Below are 18233 nucleotides of genomic sequence, written 5' to 3'. Positions count from 1 at the left end.
CTTCCACGAGAAACTAGACTGAAGATTTAATTTATTTTAGATTTTAAGATTAAATTCTGCTGTATACAAATTTGTAAATACATTTTACTAAGACTTTCAAAAAGATACTACTTATCGGGCAGTCAAAAAAAGAAATAATTACTTTCAGAAATAATTTGTGAATAATTGTGTGGTTCTGAACTTCTGATAGTTAAAAAGGAATACCAATCCATGCAAAGATGATAACTTGGGTTTGAGATGGTGCGAAGCTTATTTACAAAAGCATGTGCACTATATCGTAGTCTGTTTTTTTTGACGATACACTATATCGTAGTCTGTTCAGTTGGAAATAATTACAGTACCAACCTCTGCCCTTAGGTGCTCGACTGCTCTTATAATTTACAAACAATTTCAACTTGGTCTTTAACATCACTTTGGACTTGGGAGCAAAACTTAAGAACAGAGCTTCTGCTGCTTCCCAAACCAGCTCCAGGGTGGTCGTCTCTCTTATCTTAACGCCACTAGCGTCGCAGAACTCTTTCCAGCCTCCTAACAATCTCTTTCTATTACATTCCTCGTCAAACATATTCGTAGATTGCTTCAGCCCATATTTATCCAACAGCCTCATCTTATATGCCTTCTTTAATGTCATTCAGGTATTCACTTTTGTGAAAGGTAGCGGAAGATACTGCAACAAAGACGACTCAGAATTAATGAAACTGTGAAACAGACAACTAATGGCTTGGTCATGAAACTAACCAGTTTACATAATCTTATGTTGTAAGGTGTAACCGTTACTATCATGAATCGGTTTTAGGATGGTGAAGATGAAGCTTTCTATATCAATCTACCTTCTTTTCCTTTCTTCCTGAGCATTCCTGCGAAATACTCTCGTCTTGGCTGCTCTCTTCATCGCACTCTACTTCATAAGCTTCCTTCTGGTCTTTGGAAAACAACGTAGAACCAGAGTCCTACTCATTGATCAGTTTGAGGATGAAGAATTCCATTGGCACGACAGAAAATTTCCCACCCTTTTCTGATTAAAGTAGTTCCACATGACTTCTTTCGTTTCTAATCTGGTGTCCATGATCTGCCTTTTTCGTTCATCAGAATCATCTCTCCACATGTTGTATCTTGACCATTTTCCCTCACAAAACTATTTGAAAGATACTGGAAATTCATTACAATACAACATGAATTTGATCTAATTCATACCAAAGAGTAGAATAGCAGTGTACCATGTCATCGAGCGAAAGGCGGCACATTAGTCACAAAACAGAGGAGGCGTCTCGTAAAGAAGACTCTGTCTCTCTCTTCTTGGATTCTTCTTCCTATGAACCTTCCCTCAAAAAAGAAAAGAATAAATCACATGAGCACATTGCTTAAATGTGTCTATCTCAGATTCAGAGTTAGAGAGAGAGACACTCACTGAGGTTCTCGTTGTCTGAACACAATCCATATTGAATCTCACAAAAACTGGGTCCAAACAACTTCACATGTAAAGCCATGTCTCTAAAGATAGTGAACCCAAAAGTAAGATGTTACAGCTTAGCTCTCAACCTGAAGAGCCACCACAGGAGGAGATCTGTTGAGAATCATCACACGGTTCTCTCTTAAAAACCTCCAAAAACATAGGTTCTCTCCCGCGTTTCCTGTCTCTACTCCATATTTATAGGCATAAGTTACATTTCCTGGCCCATTGGTAAACAAAACAGAGTTCCCACTCACACCACAACCACGAGGAAGCTCCTTAGCCGAGCAAGAGAAATTCCCCAGCTCTCCAATAAACAAAACACGGTCTCCCAAATCGCTGACCACAACCCATTCACCAGCCTCCTCATCTAGCCTGCTCACTCTACAAACAAACCGAAAATAATTTAACTCACCATATCTTGGGACGATTTTCTCAACCAGGAAAAGCTCATCATCGCCGGATGGAACTAGATAATTACTTGAGTTCAAAGGCTTTGAGGGCTTAAAAGGAGTCGCTTCCAGAGAACAAGGATCAATAACGAAGATTTCCCCGCTAAGAAAGACAGCGTAAAACCTACCTCTAAAAGTGAACAAATCCCAGCAAGAAGCATCTGAGAAATTGTTAACACGCATCCACCTCATTTCAGCACTTGTTAACACTAACAAAACTTTAGTGTAGTTGAGTAGCACAACGAATCCTCCTCCTTCTTGATCTAACGGAAGCAAAGCCACGCCTCTGTAAGCTCTGATGTCCACGCTTCAGGATCCCAACCGATCATTCTGTACTGATGTCCTAGAGAGATGATCTGACAGTCTAGCATGTTCATCAAGGTTGTCTTCACTTTCACTGTACACTGAAGAGGCTCCATATGATTATGCTCTGACTCATCTAGACCTATATCTCCTAGAAAATACTCACAAGGCGACGTATCTCGGACTCTAAAGAAAAACAAAGGGATCTTCTCAAGGATACACAAGTCTAAGCTATCGTAAGGGAAATCAGCAAAAGTGGGAAGAGAGTAACTCGGACGTAACAAGGAAGAAGGAAACGGAATCGACGATCGCCACGAGGTGCAAACAGAGCGAACATGAACAACTTCGAAACAGTTGTCAAGATAAGTCAAGATGAGTTGCAGTAGCTCTCCAGGGAGAAGAGACCACTGCTCTTTCGTTCCAGGTTGCGCTGATTTGGACGCGGGAGACAGCTGCAATTTCGAAACCTACAAGAAAAAAAAAGAAATTACAATTTTTGAAGTACACATCCGCGAATAAGCATCAGAAACGAGTTCTTACGCAATCCAGGAGAAGAGAGCAGTCTATGCATGATGATGTCTCCGTTAAATCCAATTTCAGAACTGAAGGTGGAGAAGAGTACGTACCCAAAACCTGGATTAAGTGTTAAGAACCCTAAAAAATCACAGAGACACAGAAGAAGAAGGTTGAAAAAGTCAGAAACGAAACCATCTTCTCCCATATATTTTCGGATCTGGCGAAGTAAAATTTGTTTCCGGGAGGAATTTTTCTTTTCTCCCGGAGGCAAAACGCATTTCTGGCCACGTCCGATCAACCAATTTGACTAGTCGGGTCGGGTTGACCCAACGGGCTTCATTCCGGAATTTGGGCCTGATTCAGCAGATTGAAAGAGTTACCAGTCCATCTTCCCCATCTTTGTTTCTTTATGGCCCTGATGGGCTTCACGTTACATAATAGAAGAAGAGTTGGGCTTATGGTAAAAAGAAGTCACCTGATGACCATCAGCATGAAGTAAGCTTATCTTAGACAGAGGAGTATGCATCCAAAAAGTTACAAGTAGCCACCAGAATGTCTACATATCCTCACAACAAAAACAACATACAGTGACTTCTTCACTTCTACAATTGGACATTGTCACTAGTTAAAACATTGATTTAGGCAATTTTTTTGACCCCAGGTACATTTTCAGTTGGTCTCTTGTTTCACCTTGGAACAAAACTTAAGACCAGAGCTTCTGTCTGCTCCCCAAACCAGCTCCAGGATGATTGATTCTCCGATCTTCACACCGTTAGCATTGCAAAACTCTTTCCAACCTCCTTCCAATCTCATTCTGTTACGTTCCACCTCAAAACACATTTTGGTAGACCACTTCACGCCGTGTGTATCCAAGAAACTCATCTTCTTTGCCTTTTGTAATCCATACACCTTTGTGAAAGGTATTGGAAGCGTCTGAGAGAGAGAGATTCAAACGAGGGGAAGATAAGGATGAAGAAATGATAAAGAAACTTACTTAATGGTTTGGTGATGAGACTAACCAGTTTAGATTCTCTGATGTTGTAAGGCGTAAGGGTTACTGTCACAAAACGGTTTTGAGATTCTGAAGAGGAAGCTTTCCATATCGATCTACTCTTCACTACATTACCTTCTAATAAGCAATCTTCTTTTTCTATCTCTCCAGGGGATATACGTAAACCAAGAGTTCCACCTCTTTGGATCAGTTTGAAAGTTAAGAAATCTCCAGCTCTGAGTCCATTAGCTTGACAAAAATTTCTCCATCCTCCTCTGATGTAAGTAGTTCCGCATGATTTCTTTCGTTTCAAACTTACAGTCCACGATCTGCCCTTTTCATTAATCAGAATCATCTCTCCACATCTTGTGTTTAGACCATTTGCTCTCACAAAACTCATTGGAAGATTCTGGAAATTTCATTACAATACAAACATGAGTTTGAATCTAATCAGACCCCTTGTATAAGAGTTTCTTTTAGTGTTTAAAAAATCAAAGAATTAGAATACCAGTGAGTCATAGCGTAGATTTGGAGCCGTGACATTAGCCACGAAACAAGATTGATCTAGTGAAGACTCTGCTTTTTGCTTTTTCCTTTGAATCTTCCCTGAAAAAGAAGAGACTACATCCAACTAATATTAAACTAAAGAAGAGACTCTCTATCTTTTTATATAATACTTACAGATTCATATTCCACTATATGAGCACATCTCTTAATATATATCAGTTAGAAAGGCAAATGAACACAACTCACCGAGATTGTTCTGGTTGTCTAAAGAAGACACATATTGAATCTGACAACAACTAGGTCCCAACATTGTCACGTGAAAACTCATGTCTCTCTCTTGTTTGAAAACAAGGATGTCGCCGATTCGAAGATCATGTGCGAGAGTAAACTCCTTCCAACCGTTTGCAAGTCTCTGGCCTTCTACTTTCACTTTCCAGGTTATTTTGGATGCGTCTGATCTTAACTCTGTCGTCTTCTTCTGCTCATTTCTTCCTTGTACATTCTTCAAGAAGAAAGCCACAGGAATTGTCTGAAACAACATGCAAATACATAATAGACACATTATGCTCAATGAGCTTCTCAAAAGACAGAGACATGGACTGAGATAGAAGAAGGGAAAGAGTAAGAGAGAAAGATTACCAAATGTCTGTGAAAGGCAAGAAGAAGAGGCTTGAAGAAATGTTGATTCGCCATTATCAAATCTTCTAATTCTCTCTCAGACTTCACACTGCAATTATAAAGAGTGTAGTAAACACAAAAATTATAAACATGTCAAAGACTTATTTTTATGGGAATTTTATTAGAAATGTCATTTTCAGAATTAAAGTTATGAAAAATGTCATTTTCATTATTTCCTTCTTAGAAACGCCATTTTCTGATTTTGTGTCATATAGAAAAAGACGAAATTACCCTTTAAAATGAAAAGCTAAAATTTAAATTGGCTGAATTAGAAAGTGACATTTTTGCAGGTGTCCAAACAAGCATTAATTGTTCTTTTTACAATGGTTAGATCTGTAGAAAAAGTATTTTATTATCTAATATTTTTAGTGTAGGTAATTAAGAAAAGTTGAATGTGTTCCTCTATTTTTTGGAAGATGATTTACTAGACAAGTTTCTTATATGTCCACATTGTTTGCTTCTTGTCCAGATTGTCTTGTGGACAAGCCTTTTTGAATATTTGGTCCACTACTATGGTAGACAATATGTTTAAATTTTAAATTTGTCAACATGTTGGTCGTAGACAAGATGGTTTATAACAATGATATACATGTGAAGATGCTTGTCCACTATTAGTGCTAGGTCTTATATGTTTGTCCACTCCTTATTTCGTTTATGATGTTTGTCCACAATTTGTATATAAAAATATGTCCATCGAACGTAAGAGACACTAAAGAGATTAATACAACAAACAAACATGTTATAACTTAAGAAAAACAGGCTGTTACAACAAAATTATGCTTATTCCAAACCAGATATACCAAAAATTGAAGGAATATAACCTTTAAAGTTGTCCATAAAAAAAAAGGACAAGTTTATGTTTTTAGATCTGGTCCATAAGTGAATACCTATTTTGGCATTCAATATTGTTTTCTGGAAGTCCCACACTTATGTATTTCTCAAGTCCAACTTGTGTGCACCAACTAGTTAGAAGATCTGCATGATGGACAACAAAGTTAGTAGACTAATTAGAAGATGGACAATATTTTAGATTTGGTCCATCAGTTAGTACCTAGTTAGATTTTTAATGTTTTCATTCGGGAGTCACTCCTTTGAATCCTCTTCAACACTTGTATCCAATGATTGGTTGGGAGATATGCAAAATAGACAATAAAATGAAAGTTAGTCAGTTGACAAAGGGATAATGGACGAGTTACGTGAATGATATAATGTCCTCTAAATCTTGTCCATCAATTAATACCTAATTTGGTTTCCAAAGATAATAGATGAATCTCATCTCCAATCTCGATGGAAGCATCTTCGACGACAACAAGAGCTCCTCCTATAACATTTAAAGGGGTTTAGTCCACCGGATTTGTTCCTTCGAATCTGGTCCACCAGATCTAGTACATCAAAAAACAAATATTAGGTGAGATGTTAGATCTGTTCCATTAAAATTGTATGGAGAAGAAAACAAACAAAAAAAACTAAAAATTGAGAAATATCATACTCAGCTTTGAGAAGATCATCTTCATAATGAACAAAAAGCGTTGTTCATCCACGGAGGTTGGTCCTGTTTCTTCTCCATTAGATGAGACCGTCAGAGTTATTAGAGATGGAAAAAGGATATAGAGGTTTCTGGGAGAGAAGGGAGAGAGAGAGATGGAAGAAGATGAATAATAGTAGGTGAGAGATATAAAAATCTAAAAAACGATAACAAACAAATAATATTAACTAGGTAATAACCCGTGCTGTTGCATCGGTGAAATTTTTGTTTGATATATTACATATGTAAATATATTTATTTAGTATAACATTTATAATACAATTTTTTATTGGCTTGAATTCATTAAGTTTATGAAAGTTTAAAATATTAATCGTTTCACCATAAATTTTAGATTGACATGATGACGGATCTGGATCGAATGTGAACCGAATTAGTGATCAATTAGATTTTTATCAAAATCTTGAACAGTCAAGTCATAGAAAAACCACAAAAACTAAATTTCATGAACCAAATGATTTAAATAAAATTGTTAACCTGGTCAAACCCGTCCGCTAAGCCATCCCACAACGGGTTTAAATATTTTAACCGCGAAATATCTTTGCATCTGTCTCGCTCAAATTCGTGAGATCCGCGGGTAACCCACATGCATTTCAATAAATTATTTTTCTAATATAAAATATATTTAAAGCTTAAAATTAATTTATATTAATAAAGTTGTGTGATAAAGTCTTTAAGAATAACACATTTGTTTTTTTTTTTGTTATAAAAACAATGGCATATAGCTGTAAATAATAAATCAAAATGAGGCTAAATAACTAAATGTGTCTCAACTATCGGTATAATCTGATTATTTTTTTCATTTTTATTGGTCTGGATTTTCTAAATTTTAAGATTTCAGTAAAAACACTATAACTACATATTTATATATATTGTTTAACTACATAGTTATCCAAATTAAAATATATGTTCATGTCATTTCAAAATGGTGATCATACTTCTTTTTTGGGAGAATATAGGTATTGGTTTAGCAAAAGAATAAACGTTGAGCCAGTTTCAAATGATCTTTGATTTTTTCACTATTATAGATTTATAAAATTATTAGAAAGGTAACATTATTTATATTTTTGAAAATATGATTTTAAAGATATATTTTCTTACATCTCATAATATAGTTATATTATTCTATTACAATACATAGTGAAATTAATTTAATTTCGAAAATATGTAGGAAATAATATTTATCAATTTTTGAATAATATTTACCAATTTTAGAATTTATAGGATCAAAATATTGTATATATAAATAAATTGAATAGCAGCAGTGGCAGTTGACAAAAAAAATATATAGCAGTGACAGTTTTATGTAATTTTATGGAATACTAAGGGCAAATAATAAATTAGGTATAGAGCTCTCTAGCGACAAACACATCAGATTTTTCTTCATAGTGCTTCTCTTTTAATATATAGGGGATTATTGATTTTATTGTTCAATATTTTTTAGGGGCAAATTCGTCAATTCGAAAAAAAGTTGTGACATCCAAGAAAATATTTTAAGAAAAATGGGATTCTTATTTAAGTATGTCACTGTTCATGGTATACCTAATAATTTTTCCTATTTCTATTTTTAACTAGAGACTCTTTGGTTTCCCACTAGTGAACACTCCTAGGAACCCGAGAGCTTTTTCAAAAAAAAAAAAATCTAGTAATGATTAATTTTGTTTCAAAATTGTTGAGTTGTTTTTTCTTTATAGGACTTGGTTACGGAGGAAAACTTATGCACTTTACATGCTTTTATAATAACAATCATAAATTTCTCAATAAATCAATTAAGTAGAAGTGAATAGACGATTAACCATACCTATAACATGTTTCCTCAGTGGAAACAGAGCCTAACAAGAACCTCCCACTAGGTTAGCTTCGGTAAGTTGCACGCCACTACAAGAATGCTTTATCACGCTTCCTACATGTGTTCGCTGTAAAAATATATATACCTGCAGCTTATTTCATCACTGTGTGGCTTAAATTTGGCTCCAAGCCTCCAAGGCTTCAATAGGAGACACACATGACCCGTTTCATTACCTTGCAATGTACAGTCTTTCAGATTTGTACCCATGAAAGTGACTTGGAACATCTGCTGCAGGTTGAGACATATGATTTACTTCTTTCAAAAGACTTTGGCAACTTGGAAGTGTACTTGTAAAAAACATGACCATGTGATACCAAGTACTCAGCCGGGCAAACGCAGCTTTGAGATTTCATGAGACATCTGTGTGGTGTTGACAAGGTTGTTGTGGGGAAACTCTCGCGAAAACACATTAAAAGTTAAAATACGATTGATCTAGTCTTCAACATATCAAGCAACACTAGATACACTCCACAACAATAATTAACATCAGAGATCACAAAATATATAAACTTAATATCGAATCAAAAGATAAGGTTGCTTGTGATCTAATTAAAACAAAAAACCAACAGTTTGTCTCATTTCATCACACGGTTCTCTCTTGAGAATCTCCCAAATCACTGACCTCAACCCACTTACCAGCCTCCTCATCTTGCAACTTCACTTGAAAAGTTACCTCAACCATGAAAGATTCACCATTGACAGATGGAATCGGATAGTCTAGTGACTGTTTAGGTGAAGGCGTCAGGGAAGTCACTTCCAGCTAAGAAAGGACGATAATCTGGGACACTCTAAAAGCAGAGGACCAACACACCAAATTCTCTTCCTCCATCAAATGTTAAGCGGAAGAAAAGTTAAGTTATGCAGGTAAGTGTTTCCAAAAGTGTAATCAGAAGTACAGTCCAATGAAGAAGAAAAAGAAAAAACCAACAAAACGTATCCATTAGCGAGAATTTTGGATTAGCACCCACTCCAGAGAGACAGAGCCGGAGATCTGTTGACGATCGCCACACGATTCTCACTTGACAATCTCCAACAACAGAGGTCATCTTCTGCCCTTCCTGTATGTACTCCATACTTGTAGGCGTACATTACACTTCCACCCTCATTAGTAAACAAGATTGAGTTCCCATTCACACCATAACCATCAGGAAGCTCCTTAGCTGAGCAGCAAACATTTCCAAAGTGTCCAATAAACAATACACGGTCTCCCAAATCGCTGACCACGACCCATTTACCAGCCTCCTCATCTAGCTTACTCACTCTACATATGAAGCCATTAATATCTACTTCATCAGAAGAAGTTGGGATAGTATTCTCAACCAAGAAAAGCTCATTATCACCAGAAGGAACCAGAAAATTGCTTGAATTCATAGGCTGTGAGGGCATCAGGGGAAAAATCACTTCCAGCGAATAAGGATCGATAATGACAACATCTCCGTTGAAAAAAGTTGCATGAAATCTCCCTCTAAAAGTGACTAAATCCCTGCAGGGAGCATCTGAGACGTTCTGAAGCCACATCCATCTCATGTCAGGGCTTCTTAACAGCAACAAAACTCTACAGTAGTTGAGGACCACAACGTATTCTCCTCCTCCTCTGTCTTTTTTTAACGGAAGAAAAGCCACGCCTCTGTAATTTGTTGACGATTCTTCATGATCCCAACCAATCATTCTGTACTGATGGCCTAAAGAGAGAATCTGACAGTCAAGCATTTTCACCAAGATTGGATCAGATCCTGGGATCTTCACTTTCACTGAACATTGAAGAGGGTATGGAAGAAGCTCTATATGATCGTCTTCGTCTCGGCGGCCTATTCCTCCCATAACATACGCAGAAGGCGACACAGCATCACGAGTTTTGACGACTCTAAAGAGAAACAAAGGGACCTTCTCGAGTGTGCACGAATCTTTGCTTTCGAGAGTGAACTCGACGAGTTTGGGAAGAGAGTAACTTGGTCGTAACAAGGAAGAAGGAAAGGGAAATGCGGATCGCCACGTGTTGCAAACAGAGCGAGCATGAACAACATCGAAACAGTTGTTAAGAAGAGTTGAGATTGTTAGCAGTAGCTCTTCAGGGAGAAACGACCAGTCTGTTTTGGACAATGTGAGATCTTTCGTTGCTGATGGAGACGGAGACAGCTGCAGTTTTGAAACCTAAAAAAAAAAAAAAACCAAAAATTACAATTTTTCGAAGGTTTTTAAGATTGTTTCAAATCAAATACAAAAGATCGGGTGAGAAAGAGAGTTCGTACAAGTTCCGGGAGAAGAGAGCAGTCCAGTATCATGGATGATGTCTTCTTCTCTGTTTCAGGTTCTTCCATGTTTGCTGATTTGCTGCGATTTGTGAAACTCCGAATTAGGAGTCGTCTAGAGTAGATTAATCGCAGATCTAGCCATCGGGTCGTGTTTTGACTTTTGACTCAGTACCAAGTCATTATATTTAACTTGCAGAAATGTTTAAAGCATTATTTATTTATTTATTTTGGTATGAATTAGGCTTATTTATCGACCAACCAAAGAAAAAAAAAAAAAAAAATTGAAGAGTTACGCAAAAGTAGTTCCACAAGTCTTCGATGATAAAACTCTGTTATTTTTTATTACAAACCAGTTGAATATAGGTTCACATTTTTGTATATGAATATGAGTGTGTGTATAAATCTTTGAAAAGTGTTGGGAGCTCATCACAGTTTCAGCTGGTTACAACCTCTCAACGATCCGTAAAGAGGTAGAGAGTTTCTGAAACCAGCAATGTCTTCGATTTCTACAGATGGTGATACGACTTTGTCTTTGTCAGATGCCATTTCCTTTGAATGTTGGTTTCCGTAAACGCATACACTCAACGATTTCTTTTTTGGTGCGTCAACCTTTATGTATTCGTTGAAGAAATCTATTAGTTCTTCCTTCTTTAGCTCTTTCAGTGCAGTCACCTGACCATAACATAAAAAAAATATGTAAAAGGGTTTGTGTTATATGGCTTCAAAAAGGAAGACTTAACGGAATTTGCATTATGCGGTTTATCGATTACCTCTGCGTCTATGCGGTTAAATTTGAGTGTCCCGTCTTGAATCTCTCCCCAGTAAAACCTGGATTCCTCACTCAAGTTCTTGTGTTTTTCAAGCTTCATATCTATCAACGCTGTTACATTGCTCTGGGAAGAAAGTCATATCACTTAGTGCATTGATATTTAATATATCAAGCAAAGCAAATATCATCTAGAGCAACTGGTTGTGTCATCTCACCTTGAATTCTTCATCGCTAATATTGTAAAGTTTACTCTCAAGGTCTTTGAGTAGTGACTCGACCCTCAAATCTATATCTCCAGGACCCTATTAACAAAAGCAATTAAAGAGATATGCATAAACTAGAAAGGGCTATGCAAAGTCCGAGTGGCAAAGAGTCAAGAAAGATAGGTAGTTTGGTACCTTGACTGAAGACTGGATAATGAACTGTACACCATAGACACCAGAGTCGTTTCTGTATCGCAGAAAAGTCATTATTTATGTGTTAACAAGAACTCAGTAGCATGCAAACGTATGAGAAATTGATTCATATGTACCTTTGAGAGAGTGAAGTGATGTAACCAAGTTGCTCAACCGTTCTAAGCTGGTGAAAAGTGGCTTGCTTAGCAATAAGTTTAAACATCTGAAGTTTGATATTCATGGAAAACTCATCTTGATGAACCTGTTCGTTTGCAAACCAATATCGTTAACAATGACTCTTAGTACCAAGATCTACGAGAAAAGCTTTATAAGAAATGCAGTAAACTAATAATCTTGTGGCAAATATACCTGAATGTAATGGACTAGAGCAGAATTTTCATCGTTGGGGTTTGTGCCTTGTTGATTGTAGAAGTATTTCATTCCTGTTTTGAGCTCTGTAACCCTATTTGTCAAGAACTGAGATGCAAATAACGGACGACAAATAGGTTTAGGATCGTTAAAGAGAACATCTTCAACATGCTTCACCATTGACTCAGCTTCGCTCTTCTCAACATTTCCTGAAATGAGTGTCTTAGATAATGATACCACAGGTCCACAGCGACTAGAAAGAAAAAAAAGGAGTGAAGACTAAAGACTATTATACCTGCAATATAGCACTCAACAAATGTCCTTGATAACAACATTGGAACAAACTTAGCCAAGTCTTCAGCTTCCAAATAAGAAAGTGCATCTAGTTCCTCTGTCCAAGGCCAAGAGTGATCTTGTAATACCATTGAGCAGTAACTCATTGCTTGATGATATGGTTGTCGGAATTTGTGATTTTGGTATGCCTTTGTGACCGTTTCCTGTTACAGATCAAAGTAAAGCAGAGAAACATGGTATCAATATATATATATGGTAATTAACAAGGCTTATTGATGTAGTGATTTGAAGTCTACTAACAAAGGTTTTACCTTAATAAGAGCATCCGCAATGGTGGACACTTGGTTTTGGTCCCCCAAGTTTTATAATATAATTACGAGAGTTTCTTATTTTTAGTATGAGCATTGGTGTCTATTTGTATTTGGTCCCTCGAATAAATTAATTATATTTTCAAAATTTAGAAATTTTATTCAACTTAAAAACAAAAACAAAAACAGAAAACATAAAACATAAAAAGAAAAACAAACATTTTATTCAACTTATAGAAATTTTAAAATTAATCTTCATTATCTTGAAGATGTCCAAATTTAGTCCAAATATGCTCAATCAAATCATGTTTTAGTTGGTCATGGGCTTGTTTATCCCGAAGTCTTGTTTGGCGAGTAATCGTAGTGCCGATATTTGAACCCACACCGGCGGCACCAACGGTATATGTTTGATCCACATGTTCTCCTTGTTGAAATTCAGAAACAATGTTTCGGTAACTGTATGCATGGCGTTCATCTTCGACAATCATCTTATGGAGTATTATGCATGATCTTATAACATTTGCCATTTTGTATTTATCCCATAAACGAGATGGATTTTTAATAACGACGAATCTAGCTTGCAAGACTCCAAAAGCACGCTCAACATCTTTCCGCACAGCTTCTTGTTTTTTAGAAAAAAGAGATTTTTTCATACCTTGTGGAAGTCGGATAGATTGAATAAAAGTGGCCCAATTTGGATAAATCCCATCAGTTAGATAGTACGCCAAATTGTACTCCCTTCCGTTGACAACGTAGTTGACTTCCGGAGCTTGACCGGTTATTATGTCATCAAAAACAATAGATCGATCAAGAATATTAAGATCGTTCATAGTACCTGGAGCTCCAAAAAAGGCATGCCATATCCAGAGGTCATACGAAGCTACCGCTTCCAACACGATTGTAGGTTTTCCGGTTGACCGTGAATACATGCCTTTCCAGGCAGTGGGACAATTCTTCCACCCCCAATGCATACAGTCAATGCTCCCAATCATCCCGGGAAATCCACGCTGTTCATTTTGATAGAGTAGTCTTTCTAGATCCTCCGGTGTAGGACGTCTTAGATATTCATCCCCAAACACTTGGATGATGCCGGCGGTAAACTCATGCAAACACATCCGAGCTGTCGAAGCACCAATTTGTACATACTCGTCAACACTGTCAGACGAACTACCATATGCCAATTGACGAATTGCTGCAGTACATTTTTGTATAGGTGAAAGACCAGCCCGTCCGGTTGCATCCTGGGTTTGGCGGAAATATTCGATTTCGGTCGAGAGACGTTGTAAAATTCGCATGAACAATGGCTTGTGCATGCGAAACCGTCGTCGGAATAAATATTCTGGAAATGTTGGAGTGTCACTAAAATAATCATTCCAAAGATTATTGTGGCCTTCTTCCCGGTTTCGCTCGATAAAAATCCGTTTGTTTGGCTGGTTTGGTTCCGGAATAATATGCGAAGCATCATAAATATTTTCTAAATAAGCATCAAAATTATCACCATCATCTCCTTGGTAGTGATAATGAGCATCATCTCCTTGGTAGTGATAATGGTTTGAAGATGATCCCATTTGGAAAAAAATTGTTAGAAAGAGAAAGAGAGAGCTTGTATTGATCTTGTGATAGTGTGAATGAATTTTGCCAAATTGATGTGGACGCATATATATAATGAAAGCCAAATTGATCTTGTGATAGTGTGAATGCATTTTGCTCTGATTGAAATGTGTAACCCGTGATACAACTTTTACAAGTATATAATGCCAAGTATACGACTTTTACAACTTTTACAGTAACCCGTGTTTAACAGGTACGTAATAATGCCAAGAATCAAACCCGTGAGTTACCACTTTTACAAGTATATGTCGCCAATAATCAGAACCCGTGAGCCTCAACATCTAAGTTATTACATTAACAATATAACAAGAAGACATAACACAATAGCCATTACACCAACAACCAGGACATCATTTACATTTCTAAACCTATTCTCTTTACGTAGCTCAGAAAAAGCATTTTCTAACATAACCAGCTTCTATTCTGTGGCACAACTCTGGTCCCTAACATGGTTGATAGCTGATTCATAGTCATTGAATAAGGTTAAATAATCTACCTTCTGTGACAGCACTTCATATCGTCTATCCGCATCTCTCATCTCCTCCATTACAGCGACATCCCACCACTTGTGAATATGCATCTCTCCATCATCAACATTTGGGCATGTGAAGAACCTACAATAGGTAACACAGTTATCATATATAGTTAAGCTTAAACTTCGGATACATTAAAAACAAAACAGTATCGACAATCACACACCTTCTGTTGTAGCAGTTGGACAGAATATGATGAGCTCCACAGTAGCAAACCTTGGGGAATCCATGCTCAACCTCGGGTTGAGGTGGGTATTGACTCGACTCAGCCGTTAACCTCAACGTACTCTCTGCTTCATCCATAAGAATCAAAGCCTCCGGGTACCTATCATGCTCATAGGATGAGCTCCACAGTAGAAGCATATATGATTAATACTTTCATTAATATTTAAGATGAACTAACAATCTAATTAAGTTGGTTAATACAATAGCCGAGTTACTAGAAATTAAAATACACTTATATTGATTTAGTTTGAAACAGGAAATACAAATCAAACAAACAGGAAATACAAATCACATACATAAGCCGAGTTACTAGAAATTTAAGCAAGAAAAACAAACAACAAACACATGCTCTAATATCAGAAATACTGGGACACTATCTTGTTCATGATGACTTCTTCACTCGCATTCAAGGGTTCTTTTTTGGCTAAGAGAGTGTCTAGGATGGCCAGCTTCTGTAGTTTCTCCTTTTCAGCCAATTCCTCTTTCTTGACATCCCACATGCTCTTATACTCAGCAAGAGTCTTCATGTTTGTGGACTGAGCATTGTTCCTCTTCGCCTTCGCAACCTTGATCCCTTGTGGCCTTTTCTCATGCTCCTCAACATTGCAGCTTGATGATTGTGAACCTTCAGTAGCTTGTTTCCTCTTCGTTGCAGGCTGAGAGGGGGGGCGTGTTAATAGTGTTAAGGGTTAGAAATTTCTGCTCAAACCTTAACCGAAACCAACAATGTTCAAGGTTAAATCTCTTCTTATGGTCAGCGAAGTAGATATCATGTGCATTCTTTAAGATATCATTTTCAGAATGACCAGAGCTGTTCAGTCTCTCTGCAGCTGCGAATGCCGCACAGAACTTGTTAGTTTGGTCATTTATCTTGTGCCAACGCTGCTTGCAATGTGAGCTGCTCTGTCCAGAAGGTGGATAACTTTCCCAATGAAAGTTTTCATTTAAACCACCTTCTTCTTGACTGCTAAGCAGGTTTAAGTAAGAAGAAGACTGAAAGAAGGGATTCGTAGAATCCATATGAAGAAGCGAGTAGAGAAGAGAAGGAATGAGCAGAGAAGCGAGTATAGAAGAGAAGTGATAAGCGAGTAAAAGTGAGAAGGAGTTACTAAATGAAAGAGATTTATGATGGAAATAGGAAGAAGATTGTTGGGGTTTAATAGGTTAAAAGGTAACTTGCAATAAGTAACAAAACATAAAGACCAAACAACCAATGTCTAATCACAATTTATGACAAGTACACATTACAACTACCAAATTAAACAAGAAACTATGAACAAACCACACTAAAATAAATCAACTACACAACAATCACAATTTATTAGAAGTAGACATTACAACTACCAAATGAAAAACCTAATGTAAAAAATCAATGTAAAATCATTTTAGCAACCATATGAGTGTTATCACACCTAGTTCGTATACATGTCGAAGCAACCATATCAATTACACAATAATCACCAAATTTAAAACCTATAATAGAGTTTCTATATACCAATGATCCGTTAAAAATTAAGACAAAAAAACCAAAATTTACCAAAATCAATGTTAAAAACAATTTTAGCAACCATAAGATTTGGTAAACTATCAACAGCAAACGACACAGACACAAAGACGTTCATAAGATGAACTTCGACATACTTAACTTCGAAGTTCATCTTACCAACGTCTTTGACAATAGAACAAATCGACTTTTAGACAGAGACAAATCGATTTTTACATAGAGACAAATCAATCTTTACACATGAAAAAAAAGAACGAGACCGATAACCCTAATTCAATATCCCTAATTCAATAACCCTAATTCAATAACCGTAATTTGATAACCCTAATTCTCTAACCCTAATTCTCTAACCCTTATTCGATAATCAGTGATAATGAGAGAAATCTCATATTGGGGGAAGAAGACAAACCTTAATTACCACGATTGAACCGCCAGACAAGCTTCGGGAGACAGAGAAGATCGCTTCGGGAGAGAAGATCGGACCGCCAGACAAGATTCGAGACAGAAGATCGGACCGGCTTCAGGAGAAACAGAAGATCGGCTTCGGTAATTCGTCAAGAAATTCCGGTGAGAAGAACGGAACGGCTGCGTGAAATCGTCGAGGAGGTGTATCGCGTTTGTCGTCGCCGTCGAGAGAAAACAAAGAAGTCGAAAAATTTTGTCTCAAATTTTTTTTTTCCTTTAACCCTAAAGAATTCAACACCCAATCAAAATGGAGCACGTGGCGAAGAAGACTCATTGAGAGAAAGCTCATTGAGAACCTTTTCCACACTAGCTGGATTGAACTTCGTAGGCAGTGATGATCCAACCAGCCAATGCTTCCTTGGGTATATCTAAAGGCCAAGTGATGAGATTGTAAGAGTAACTACCTATTCTACTTTGTTTCATCTTAAAGTATAGACTGAGCATGTCTAGATTTATGTGAAGTTTAAATGATAAGAAATTATGAGAATTGTATATTGAACAGCTGAAAATACTATTACCGTCATTTTTGGTGAAATACGTGTTGCATAAGAAATTGGGTGTATTTTGGCTTGATAATGAAATTCTGCCTCACAGATAGCTGAGAGCTGCAACAACAATGACAGAGATGTATCAAAATCTTTAATAACACTGAATCAATAGCAATACTATAGCCAGATTAAAAGCAGTCAACAACAGAAAATATGTAAACAAACATAGGTCCTAGAAACAGTAAAACATAATAATACGAATACCTCATCGAAAATCCACTGGGAAACACCAGACTGTTGTAAATGCTTAATGTGTCTAAACAACAATCCCAAAATATCTTCCATATGCTCTGTATACAAAGAACAGACACAAAATCAAACCAAATCCAGAAAATATGACTACACATCAAGCACATCATTACCATCTACTCAACATAAAAGAGATTGTTGCATATAAGAATAAACCAAAACTAATAAGAAGAATACATAAACCCACCATGGCCAGCATTAGTAAGATCAATTGTAACATTGAAGAAAGAATACTCCATAGTCCATTCTGCTTCGCCAGCATACAGTCCCGTTGCCCAACCTGTGGAAGTATTAACAAGAATTAAGGAAGATTACTAAATGTAAAACTGCTGATACACAAAATTAAGTAAACAAGCAGTTGAGCAAATTCTTTAAGGGAATAAAATTATATCATTGACTATTAGTGCAGCCTAAATCTCTCA

The 18233-nt window shown here is 36.8% G+C and overlaps 3 protein-coding genes, 2 long non-coding RNA genes and 1 pseudogene across 6 annotated transcripts; all 6 read right to left on the bottom strand.

The window, feature by feature from the left end:
• Positions 1-252: 252 nt before the first annotated feature.
• Positions 253-3337, bottom strand: LOC104703001 (F-box/kelch-repeat protein At1g64840 pseudogene; annotated as a pseudogene). Its single transcript, XR_015562021.1, has 5 exons — positions 3308-3337; positions 1409-2672; positions 1218-1318; positions 831-1135; positions 253-667 (listed from the first exon to the last, which is right to left on the bottom strand). The product of XR_015562021.1 is annotated as an F-box/kelch-repeat protein At1g64840 pseudogene (transcript).
• Positions 3253-4912, bottom strand: LOC147941850 (B3 domain-containing protein REM14-like). Its single transcript, XM_087460248.1, has 5 exons — positions 4859-4912; positions 4466-4748; positions 4221-4318; positions 3741-4121; positions 3253-3654 (listed from the first exon to the last, which is right to left on the bottom strand). The coding sequence occupies exons 1-5, from the start codon at positions 4910-4912 to the stop codon at positions 3391-3393; spliced, it is 1080 nt and encodes a 359-aa protein (XP_087316374.1). The 3' UTR covers positions 3253-3390.
• A 664-nt stretch (positions 4913-5576) lies between these two features.
• On the bottom strand, positions 5577-6473 carry LOC147941849 (uncharacterized). The gene is made up of 3 exons (XR_015560745.1): positions 6138-6473; positions 5949-6005; positions 5577-5872 (listed from the first exon to the last, which is right to left on the bottom strand). It is a non-coding gene; the product is annotated as an uncharacterized LOC147941849 (long non-coding RNA).
• Positions 6474-8671: 2198 nt separating this feature from the next.
• On the bottom strand, positions 8672-10761 carry LOC104703000 (F-box/kelch-repeat protein At1g64840). Its single transcript, XM_010418933.2, has 2 exons — positions 10539-10761; positions 8672-10440 (listed from the first exon to the last, which is right to left on the bottom strand). Exons 1-2 carry the CDS (start codon positions 10605-10607, stop codon positions 9247-9249), a joined length of 1263 nt encoding a protein of 420 aa, XP_010417235.1. The 5' UTR covers positions 10608-10761; the 3' UTR covers positions 8672-9246.
• A 99-nt stretch (positions 10762-10860) lies between these two features.
• On the bottom strand, positions 10861-12567 carry LOC104705026 (insulin-degrading enzyme-like 1, peroxisomal). The gene is made up of 7 exons (XM_019227245.2): positions 12370-12567; positions 12075-12283; positions 11843-11967; positions 11709-11760; positions 11526-11612; positions 11312-11434; positions 10861-11213 (listed from the first exon to the last, which is right to left on the bottom strand). The coding sequence occupies exons 1-7, from the start codon at positions 12512-12514 to the stop codon at positions 10968-10970; spliced, it is 987 nt and encodes a 328-aa protein (XP_019082790.2). The 5' UTR covers positions 12515-12567; the 3' UTR covers positions 10861-10967.
• Positions 12568-17520: 4953 nt separating this feature from the next.
• LOC109125502 (uncharacterized) lies at positions 17521-18198 on the bottom strand. The gene is made up of 3 exons (XR_015561071.1): positions 17999-18198; positions 17767-17852; positions 17521-17619 (listed from the first exon to the last, which is right to left on the bottom strand). It is a non-coding gene; the product is annotated as an uncharacterized LOC109125502 (long non-coding RNA).
• Between the last annotated feature and the right edge of the window lie 35 nt (positions 18199-18233).

The sequence above is a fragment of the Camelina sativa genome, chromosome 7 (assembly GCF_030686135.1).
Source record: "Camelina sativa cultivar CO46 ecotype springtype chromosome 7, ASM3068613v1".
NCBI lineage: Eukaryota > Viridiplantae > Streptophyta > Magnoliopsida > Brassicales > Brassicaceae > Camelina > Camelina sativa.
The sequence above is the reverse complement of the archived record's forward strand: the minus strand, read 5'-3'. Positions and strand labels throughout refer to the sequence as shown.